Genomic DNA, 10,207 nt, shown 5'->3' with positions numbered 1-10,207 from the left:
TGCCTTTACCAAAGATGCAACTGCAGCAGGAGCCCATGTTTTTGAAACTCAATTGACACACACATCTCTCTAACTCTATTTAGTCAGGTCTGTGTTTGAGGAGCCTCATCAAAAGTAGCCTTTCACCAACAGCCAGTAACAAACTGCATGTTTACAGATTATTCACCGAGCTTTTTGTGGGACGTTTTCCATTATTTTAACACATCTGTGCAATGCGCAGTGAGCAGAGTAGAACTCGTGACCCGTCACACACCTAGTGCGCCTGTTTGTAGCTCTGAGTGACGGCCGCACTCTTCAACCAATGGCAGCTTCCTTTTCATTATTGCCCTCCAACCGCGGAGCCGCAGAGCGGACAAAGCCGAGTGAGAGCGGATGTTATCGAAGTACTTTCACTCAGCTTTAGTGCGTCAGTTGAAGTAGACGGTTCCGCGTTTCTGCGTCCGTTAGCCTCGGAAATTAAGTGGACTTTTACTCTGGAGGTCAGAAATGAGTCGACTGCAGATACTTTGTGTGGCCGGGGTGCTGCTGCTAGCACAATGCACCGCCATCCTGAGGTAAATAACATTTATCTGCCAGTAGTGATGTAACTTGCGCGTGCTACTATTGCTATCCGTCCCTCTGACTTTAAATAAGGATTCATGAATGCTCGCGTGCTGTTGTCCTTTCCGGTCTGAGGCAGCACCTGTCGCAGGTGTACTTAAAAATATTATTTACTGCCAGTTTTGTCCACTTGAGAGGCTTCAGTGTGAGAAGGGTTTCCGTGTGGACGGCACCAGGAAGCTGCATCTTTGCGCGCGTGACTCGCGCGCGCATCCTTTAATTAAATCTCGTTTTGTTATGGCAGAGTTCCTCTTTATAAAACAAGGAGCCTGCGCCGCCTGATGAGCGATAATGGGTTGTCCGTGGATGAGCTGCGGGCTTTGGCGAAGAGCACCGGATCACCGGACAGCGCTCCATCCCCACAGCTGCCCGTGGAAAGGCTGACCAACTTCTTGGATGTATGTATCACCTGCAGGACACTTCAGTTAAAAGTTACAAATTAACAGTTCATGCATGAACGTAAATACACCTAATGTTAGTGTGCAGGTCTTATTCAAGGGTCAATCGCATATTTTAACCTGTGAGAGAGAGATTTTAAATTAAGTAAATATTAGACTTAAGCACCTGTGATAACACATGTTTTCCCCCCTTTTCTTCTTTGCCCTGTATTTGAAATAACTTGGGGGATGGAAAAAAAAGTCTGAGATTAATGCTAAGATTAATTTTGTGCTGAGAACTAGTACAGCTGAAAGGCAAACTGTTATATTGGCAGTAACTCCTGCACGATCCTGCTTAACTTTGTCAGTACTGCATTGTTTCCCGGTTTTGTCTCCTCAGTCTCAGTACTATGGGATTATAAGTATTGGCACCCCACCACAGAACTTCACTGTGCTGTTTGACACTGGCTCCTCCAACCTGTGGGTCCCCTCCATTCACTGCTCCGTGTTGGATATTGCCTGCTGTGAGTTTGAATATTTATTTATTTGTTATTTTTGAAAAAAGGACTTCAGATTCAAAAGCTTTTAGTAACTTTAATGCCAAAGTTTGATGGGTTCTTTCTCTGCCCTGTGCACCACCTTTCCACAAGATTTTATGAAAATACACTGTGGTTTTTACATAGCACTCAACAGTCAGAGACAGAGTGCTATTGACTTATTGGAACCACATCCTCATTTAGATTTGACAGCATATGTGGTGGATAATGGCAGGGGCCCCTCAGGGGCCTGGGAGCAGCTCACTGGGCAGCTCCCCATGTATGCAGGAGTATGAAGTCCAACAAATCCATGAATTTTAAGTATGATTGATGGTTTTCTCTTATCAGGGTTTCATCACCGCTACTACTCAAAGAAGTCGAGCACATATGTCAAGAATGGCACAGAGTTCTCCATCCAGTATGGCAGGGGCAGCTTGTCTGGCTTCATCAGCGGGGACACTGTCACTGTGAGTTTGAGAAACACTCAGTCACTGAAGCTCTTTGTTTGACTGCATTTCTCAGTTTTGGTGATCACACCATTCCTGGCATTCCTTCGAAGCATTTATTGTGTATTGACCATTCCCTCTTATTCCTTTGGCATGGATTGCAGGTTGCAGGTCTGTCTGTGCCTGGGCAGCAGTTTGGAGAAGCGGTGAAGCAGCCCGGGATCACGTTTGCCCTTGCGCGATTCGATGGGGTGCTGGGCATGGGCTACCCCTCAATATCTGTAGCTGATGTCATGCCGGTGTTTGACACGGCCATGGCTGCCAAGCTACTCCCCCAGAACATTTTCTCTTTCTACATTAGCAGGTTGGTATGCAATTGACAGTTTAGCCTTACACTGCTGTATTATTTAAACTGTGTGGAGAAGTCAGCTGTGAAAATGTGTTTGGTGTTTTTTGCTAACACGATGGCTTCTTTTTACTTTTACCTTCCACCAGAGACCCGACCGCAGAAGTAGGAGGGGAGCTGACGCTGGGAGGGACAGACCCGCAGTACTACACTGGAGACCTGCACTATGTTAATGTGACACGAAAGGCCTACTGGCAGATCGGGATGAACAGGTGAAAAGGAACCTGAGTGGCTTTGTTCTTAAAAGTTGAATAGTCCACATGACACATGACAGACTTTCTGTTCCCTGTTTGTCATGGGGATACTATCCGTGACGTCAAAGTGAGCGTGCATGCAGGGAAAAAACCATTTCAGATTAGATTAGGTTAGATTGTTATTATTTCTGCCTACAGAAATATATGTTTCCATAGTGTGGATCTGAGCACATTAAATGCATTAAGGGTATAGGGAATAGAAGGGTGCAGGTGGGTAGCAACACAGTTTGCAGAGGGGCAGCAGCTGTGCGTAAGTTAAAGCAGTAGAAGCAGTGTGACATATGTGAGATTTGCCAGTTGGATGTGTAGGCGGATGAAAGTTGGGTTTAAATGTGTGGTGAACAGCAGATAGTGAACATAAGCTCATGCCCCTTCTTTCTTGGTCCCACCATGCTTGTTCCTTCTTACCGTCCCCACAGAGTTGATGTTGGCAACCAGCTGACTCTTTGCAAAGCCGGTTGCCAGGCTATCGTTGACACAGGGACGTCCCTAATTACGGGTCCTAAGGAGGAAGTCAAGGCACTGCAGAAAGCCATTGGAGCGATCCCCCTGCTCATGGGAGAGGTAAAGATGAGTGTGTAATTACAAGCCACCCACTGCATCTTTCCACCTTGATTTTTAACTTAATTTTGACATACATTTTCTGTCCCCTTCAGGCCTTGATCGAGTGTAATAAGATTCCAACTCTCCCCATTATCTCTTTCGACATTGGAGGAAAGACGTTCAACTTGACCGGAGAGGATTATGTCGTGAAGGTATTGACTTAAACCAATAAGAAGTGGTGTTTTTAAGTCATAATAAAATCTAATGACAGTTTTTGTAATTATTGCCCAAAAACTGTAAGAAGCAATCATCAGTTGTCACATGTCCTTTAGTGGTAGTGAGGTAAAAGATGATGATTGCTGAGGGTAAGGAGTATAATCTTTCCCCTTGTTTGCAGGAGTCTCAGCTGGGTGTGACTATCTGTCTGTCAGGCTTTATGGCCATGGATATCCCACCTCCTGCAGGACCCCTCTGGATCCTGGGAGATGTATTCATTGGGAAGTACTACACAGTGTTCGACAGGAATGCTGATCGCGTGGGGTTCGCCCCTACCAAGTAGACAATGAAACAGTGTAAGATATACTGCACTTCTCCTTTTTAACAGTAATTTCACTTTAAAAGTCCCACAATGCAAAATTTCATCGACAGTCTTGCTTTATTTGATTTGCAGAGATATCTGACATTTGCATGCAGAAATGAGGTTTTCATTAATCACCAAATGATTTGCAGTGAGCTGATAGGGACGCTACATTAATGACCACAAATCAAAGGAGTGATGTGAACAAAGGGACTACTACAACCCATTTCTTACACTTGTCTGTTTAAATACTTTGGATTTTTTTTAGCTTTAACATATATTTTATAGAATACTATGCAAACCTGTGCATTTCAATGTCTTTGGATGGTTTAAATTTGTGTGATTTGAAGTGTGCGACACCTTTTGTACACAAAAAGCACAATAATATGAACAAAAGTACCGGGCTACCTACACATTACTCCTGCAGGAGCGGCTGGAAATCCATGCCATGAAGCTCCCAACATACAATTTTGGTGCCCATGTTAACGCCAGCAGAGGTCTGGACCTCTACAGTTACGGAGCCAGGAGAGCAATGGCAACTTTAATGCTGTCAGTGACCCCATCCTACAATTTTATATGGCTTGACTCTTTGTGGCTTGTTTTCTGAGGTATCTAAACATTTCCACTTTGCAATACCGCTTATAACTGATTGTAGAATATTTAGGAGGAAAGAATTCCCCAGGCTGCCTTGTTGCAATGGTAGCCATCCTATTACAGCACCATGCTTTAAGGTGGGGCCCACTACTGTTGTCCATACAGTGTATATGAGGATTTGTGTAACATGCATTTTTGAATTTGATTACTGACTTTTGACAAAATAAAACTTTAAAATAAATAAATAAATATTTTGTCACTTTTTTTGGGAGACATGTTTATTAGTTGTAACCCATCAGTGTGGAACCACAATATGCTTTAAGTCAAAAACAACAGGGTGCAGAATGTCTTTTTCATTTTTAATGTAGTATACAAAGAGCTGCACTGTTCAATGTTCAGCTTGGGGGAAAGGAAAAAAAAACAAAAAAAAAAAACAGCTGGGAAAAGTACATAGCATGCAACATGGTTTATGGCTAATATGCACTCCACAAGGTAGAGGTAGTGATCTACTTTGGGTTTTGTTTACAACATTACAAATGTGGCACAGTGACTCCCCTAGTTGTTTATAGCATAAACTAGGTCAGCAAAGGAAGACACTTAATTTGCAGAGAAAGAAGATCTACTGTAGTCATTTTTTTGTCCACACATCCAGATCAAAGCACTTAATGAAGCACAACAAGGAGTACATTACATGTTGAACCTGCATCAGTGCAAATAAATATGAAGCTCTTTTTGGTTACAAATGTACAATAAATACAAAAATATTTATTTTTTCCCCCCTGTTACTGTTATCATCATCATCACCATGTAAGTGGTTATTAACTCGACGCATAACGGAACTATAAACGACCCCTCCATTATGTACACAATACAAATAGTGGGATGGGGACTGAGGGGACACTTACTCCATATCACTGCATTTTCTTCACTCTAAGGCTAAAAGTGACGGCAGACAGCGGTCATGTGATTATTTGGATGACATATTTTGAATACTGTTTTTGAGACTACTTGTCAGTGAGGCAGCTATAATAGTTACTCTACTGGTCACCTGACCATGAACTGATAGAATAATTTCACTTTAGAAACCCTGGCTATTACAGCTGCTGTTACATAACTGAAGATCTATGGGTAGATCCCTGTGCATCAGATCATGAGCCAAAACATTAGCACCTGTAATCTAGTCAAATATAGGACGATCTAACAGGCACACAGATCTGTTATGTGTCACAGCGGCAGTACTGATAAACAGTAGTCGTCCTCTTGACCTGCTTGATGTGGACTTGCGCTGCTCTAATCTGTGTCTGGCAACTTACACAACAGACTGGCACCGACAAGTTAATCAGGGTTTATATGCAAGCACACAAAGACAACAGGCTCTACTCTGACTGTGATCTGAGGCTTCAGTTAATACTGAGACTAATACACCAAAAGGACAAACAAAACTCCCTGCGGGTTAAAACCATGTTTGTTGTTCTTTAACTCTCAAATTGCACAGGGGACAACGGCAGAAAAACTGCCAACACAAAAGAACCATCTTGCTACTAAAGACACGGAGGCCCAGATGGAGCAAGTGAATGCAACACATACTGGATATAGTTTAGAGCAATAGCAGGAAATTAAAGAAAAGGCCAAGAGATACAGCGCTTTCAGTCCTCCTGAATGCCTAACGTTGTTCCAAATTTACAGCAGGACACTAGTAATGAGAGAAAATGAACAAAATTAGGATTAAAGCATATCAGACCTGTGGATTAAAGCAGCAAACATGAGTCTGGAGATGAGCAAAAGCAAACAAAGAGCAACTTTGTATTCAATCATCACATGAATCCTCTTTTTTACTTCTCCTTTTGGGGAATTTCATCAACCAGCGACTACCCAGAAATGTCCTCTTTCTATTTATAGTAAACTTTAAATCAGTTACCTTGGTTGAACGGTGTGGAGCAAGACATGGACATACAACTCTGTATTTAAACCTGTTCCATATTAACACATGCAAGCAGCAGACGTTCCAAACACACACTTAATGACTGTTTTCACATACCCGAGGTGACGTAAAGCATACAATAAAAAGCAGCCACTGTATTAATGAAGATTCCTCGCAGATGTCATTCAGGATGATTAACGAATTATTAACTTTTGAGTTGGCATACACACACGCAGCATTACACTCTGTTCTTTGAATCAAATCCCAAAAACTGAGTTAGCAATCAGTTCATGTAACCCTGACCTGCATCGGACACGTCTGTATTCCTAAAACACTGGACTTCAAGTGTAACACATTTCAAGTCTTCTGCAGGAACTCAACACTCGACCATAATGGTGCATCCATTCTTAACTTCATTAACACAATGGCCTTAGTGAGAGCCATCAGCACCAAAAAACCACCTCTGTTCTCTGAGATTAAAATAATATTTGGATCACAACGATACGTCTTTAATGTTAACATATCCCCAACATTTGAGTAACTGCTACTGTGTGTACGGGCCTCTGCATGTAGAGGAGGCCATGACTAATCAAGAGAGCATGTGTTGCACAAGAGAGGATTATTCCATGCACACGTTTTTATTCCCTCAACCTCGTCACAGCTCAGCGTTACCATTCAGAGGTGTGGTGGCTATGCTGCAGTTCTCAGCAGCCCCCCGGGATCAGACAGCGCACAGTAGAGGGTATACCCTAGCTCGTCCACTTCTTGATCAGTCAGCTCACAAAACAAGTTCACTTTAGGGCTAAGGGCACACGGCAGCTTCCCAGCCTCCAAGTGCCCCACTAGCGCTCGTAGCAGCTGAAGGAAGCGGTCGGCCAGCGCTTCCTGAGTCCAGTCACCTTCTTTTTCACTGAGCAACAGGATGGTATTAGTGAGCTGGCTGGAGTTGAGCTTGTGAAGGGCAGGGTTGAGCTTGCACACAGCCTTCGCCACTTTGAGGCAGGTGCAGCGGCAGCCGCCATCCTCCTGATCTAGTGCCCTGAGCCGCGCGGTCTCGGCCACGCGGAAGCTCTGCCGCCACAGGTTTTCGTGGCGCTCTGCAGCAAACCGGTGTGGTTTGGCAATCAGTGAGGTTCCATCCTCCATCACGAGCAAAGGCAAGAAGTCCACATACAGCTTCCTGTCCGTCTCGTACTGTACCTCCAGAGTCAGCGTTTCGGCGGGAACCACGGGACGGATGATATAGTCGAGGACACTCCCTATAGCTGGCCAGTTAATAGAACCTGCAACAAGCTTCTCAAAGACTTCAAGCACTGATTTCGGGGAGAGATAACCTCCGACCATGCATCGGTCCCAATAGCTGCTGCTCCGAGGGAAATATTCCAAATTCTCCCTACGGACAAGCCAGAAACCTGGGACATTCATGATCGTGTCCTCTCCGGGGATGGACGACCACAGATTCTTCTCCAAGACAAGAGGCACCATGAGCTGGGCGTGGTCGGCTGTTACAACCTTGGAGGCAGAACAGGGGAGAAAGGTTTCCAATTAAATGAATGTGTCATTATGAAAAAAACAATCCCAAAAAATAAGCGCTCTTACCTGAAGGTCATCGTACAGACTGCCACTGAGGTACATCTCTCTGAGCGGCATGTCAGGCAGTTTGGCATGAAGAAACACTCTGAGCTCAGCGCAGATGTCCAGCGCCGCCCTCCTGGCCATGGCCTGCTCCTCAGCAGGGATGTTGACATTATTTTGGTAGAATTCCCACAGGTGTTCTTGCAAAGACAGACGCATCCGGGCCCGCATCATATCTGACCGGGTGGCATCACTTCTTCCCACAGCAGCTCGACCCACAGCCCTTCGCAGACAGTCTGGGAAGAAAACAAGTTACAGATGCATTGTTTTAATAAGTGCAGCAGGATTTTGTGAGATTTCCTCATCTGCGCTTTCAGGAGGAAGCGATGGGTAAAAGTGTAATAGGATGGGAGTGGCACGGTTATGTTCCCTAAATATTTGAATATGACAGAACTAAATCTACGAAGACTAACTGAAGGGGCTTCTACAGTTTCTATAACATTACAATTAAAGATTAGTATAAAACAGCTGGGTATCTAAACTTAAACGAGCCAGCACCCACTGTAAAGGAAGAGCAAGAATCCTCCAAACAGGCTGTCTGTCAGCAGATTAAACAAAAACATTTAAAAAAAGATGAGAGCTGGTCGATAGTCTACCTCATATATAAGTTAGAAATTAAAGGACAATTTGCTTCCCCTCACCTGGTTCAAAAGCATGTGAAGAAGTGGGCAGAGACTGCAGCGACCTGCTAACTGTGGACTTCATGTCATGGTTTAAAACCCTCGGGGACGACCCCATCCAGGCAGGCTCCTCCCAGCTTCTCTTTCCTGTCTGCTCCATCTTTGTGGGGCTGGTGGGAGCACTTATGGCACGATCATACATCTGCACATAAAATTCATTGTATTGGTATTAGTTAGTCCACCCCCACCCCCCCACACACACACACACACACACACACTTTTCATGATAGTACTCACTCTTTTGACGGCTAGTGTTGCAATGCCAAGCATGGCTGCCCCTCCCACCCCCAGCACAAGTTTGGCATTTGAAAGCATGAAGTCAATAGCTGTTCCAATCCCATTATCATCCTTCTTTCCTTTTCGGTCTCCATTCACCCCCGCCATCCTGGCACTGGGAAAAAAAATTTTTTAAAAAAAGAAGTGGAGTCAGGATGCCTAGGGTGGGAAGAGCCGAGAAATCAGTGGATAGCTCATCACCATGTGATCTTGTTTACATCACTTCCTACAAACTAAACCATTACAAAGAATGTCTGTTTACTCCTGACATTTTACGTGTAAACCCACCTGGAAGATGTACCTTCGGACAACCTTTAACCCACCACCTGATGGCCCCTGATCCCCTTCCTCCTACATAAGCCCACCCAGTCGGCTGCTGAGAAAGAACCGGCCCCTTTTCAGGGCCTCCTCCTTATCTTCTGGGACCGTCAGTGCCTGGCAGCGGCGAAACTCGCGAGCCACGGCGCGGCGATAGTAATTCCGGTCTGTGTACTGAAGGTGTCGGCCTGCCCGGAGCAGCGCCCTGTAGAGCTCCAGCACCGCACTGCGAGACCAGCTGCCCATCAGGGATCACACATGGAGAGGAGGGGGATACCCTTGCTCCTGTGCAAAGGGTGAGCACAGGGTAGATGATTAGAGGACTGAAGTGACAGTTAGAAATGGCTTCATCCGTGTAAAAATCCAACCTTTAAAGTGGAAAACCAAACATGCCACACGCTGTAAAAACACAGCTGCAGCGTCAGCTCAGACTGCCACGTTAGCCTCTGTGTAAACCTAACTAAGCAAACACTAAAGCTCGCAGTCTGTTTTCTGGCACATGTTATGGGATCGTTTCATCAGCGAAAAGAAAGCGTTGCCGTGTTGCATACCGAGGCTCACTAGTCTTTAGAAAATGGCTGGATCAAGTCACATCTCTTTGTAGCACAACACGCTAACTAGCTGCCGAAGGAAGCGCTGACCTTACTTTCAGCCAGCTTTATTGACAAAATATGGTCATTGAAACGTTTGTGCGAGCGAGGATAAACGAGCCACACAAAGACACAACAAATCAAATCTAAGCCACCTACTTTTCAGGAAAAAAGGACCAAAGATAGTTTGTCTTCTGGGGGAAGCAGACCTCTGCTCTAGCCGAGGGTCAGACTCGATAGTGGAAACCGGAAACAAATAGTCTGCTATTCATACAGTATATCCGGGTCAGTTTTTAGTGTTTTTTTACGCTTTTATTTTGAATTAATAACATTGTCCGTCGAATTATATTTTTAAGAAATTGTGCCTTAATTTCAATTCAGTTTTAATTTATTAAAATCACAAAGACACAACATTTATTTATTTTTAATTTATTTATTTAATAATAATAATTAA

The 10,207-nt window shown here is 44.4% G+C and overlaps 2 protein-coding genes across 3 annotated transcripts; one reads left to right on the top strand and one right to left on the bottom strand.

Annotated features, from left to right (window-relative positions):
- Positions 1 to 358: 358 nt before the first annotated feature.
- On the top strand, positions 359 to 4,574 carry napsa (napsin A aspartic peptidase). Its single transcript, XM_040005966.1, has 9 exons — positions 359 to 554; positions 845 to 998; positions 1,378 to 1,501; positions 1,862 to 1,980; positions 2,124 to 2,323; positions 2,455 to 2,577; positions 3,039 to 3,183; positions 3,276 to 3,374; positions 3,560 to 4,574. Exons 1-9 carry the CDS (start codon positions 487 to 489, stop codon positions 3,719 to 3,721), a joined length of 1,194 nt encoding a protein of 397 aa, XP_039861900.1. The 5' UTR covers positions 359 to 486; the 3' UTR covers positions 3,722 to 4,574.
- Positions 4,575 to 4,972: 398 nt separating this feature from the next.
- Positions 4,973 to 10,033, bottom strand: mief1 (mitochondrial elongation factor 1). Of its 2 annotated transcripts, none has more exons than XM_040005964.1 (6): positions 9,913 to 10,033; positions 9,134 to 9,448; positions 8,807 to 9,004; positions 8,531 to 8,711; positions 7,854 to 8,125; positions 4,973 to 7,766 (listed from the first exon to the last, which is right to left on the bottom strand). In XM_040005964.1, the coding sequence occupies exons 3-6, from the start codon at positions 8,951 to 8,953 to the stop codon at positions 6,945 to 6,947; spliced, it is 1,422 nt and encodes a 473-aa protein (XP_039861898.1). In that variant the 5' UTR covers positions 8,954 to 9,004; positions 9,134 to 9,448; positions 9,913 to 10,033; the 3' UTR covers positions 4,973 to 6,944. The 2 variants fall into 2 exon arrangements, with proteins under 2 accessions (XP_039861898.1, XP_039861897.1); XM_040005963.1 differs by having other exon boundaries at positions 8,807 to 8,960.
- Between the last annotated feature and the right edge of the window lie 174 nt (positions 10,034 to 10,207).

The sequence above is a fragment of the Simochromis diagramma genome, unplaced genomic scaffold (assembly GCF_900408965.1).
Source record: "Simochromis diagramma unplaced genomic scaffold, fSimDia1.1 OVJJ01000510.1, whole genome shotgun sequence".
In the NCBI taxonomy this organism is placed as follows: domain Eukaryota; kingdom Metazoa; phylum Chordata; class Actinopteri; order Cichliformes; family Cichlidae; genus Simochromis; species Simochromis diagramma.
This window is presented reverse-complemented; position numbering and strand designations above follow the sequence as displayed.

Coding starts and splice junctions, on each gene's coding strand:
- napsa (XM_040005966.1), top strand. CDS start 487: ATGAGTCGACTGCAGATACTTTGTGTGGCCGGGGTGCTGCTGCTAGCA. Junction 1,502..1,861: donor CGTGTTGGATATTGCCTGCT/GTGAGTTTGAAT, acceptor TTCTCTTATCAG/GGTTTCATCACCGCTACTAC. Junction 2,578..3,038: donor TGGCAGATCGGGATGAACAG/GTGAAAAGGAAC, acceptor CCGTCCCCACAG/AGTTGATGTTGGCAACCAGC.
- mief1 (XM_040005964.1), bottom strand. CDS start 8,953: ATGGCGGGGGTGAATGGAGACCGAAAAGGAAAGAAGGATGATAATGGG. Junction 8,712..8,806: donor CAACACTAGCCGTCAAAAGA/GTGAGTACTATC, acceptor TTTTATGTGCAG/ATGTATGATCGTGCCATAAG. Junction 8,126..8,530: donor TTCACATGCTTTTGAACCAG/GTGAGGGGAAGC, acceptor TTTTCTTCCCAG/ACTGTCTGCGAAGGGCTGTG.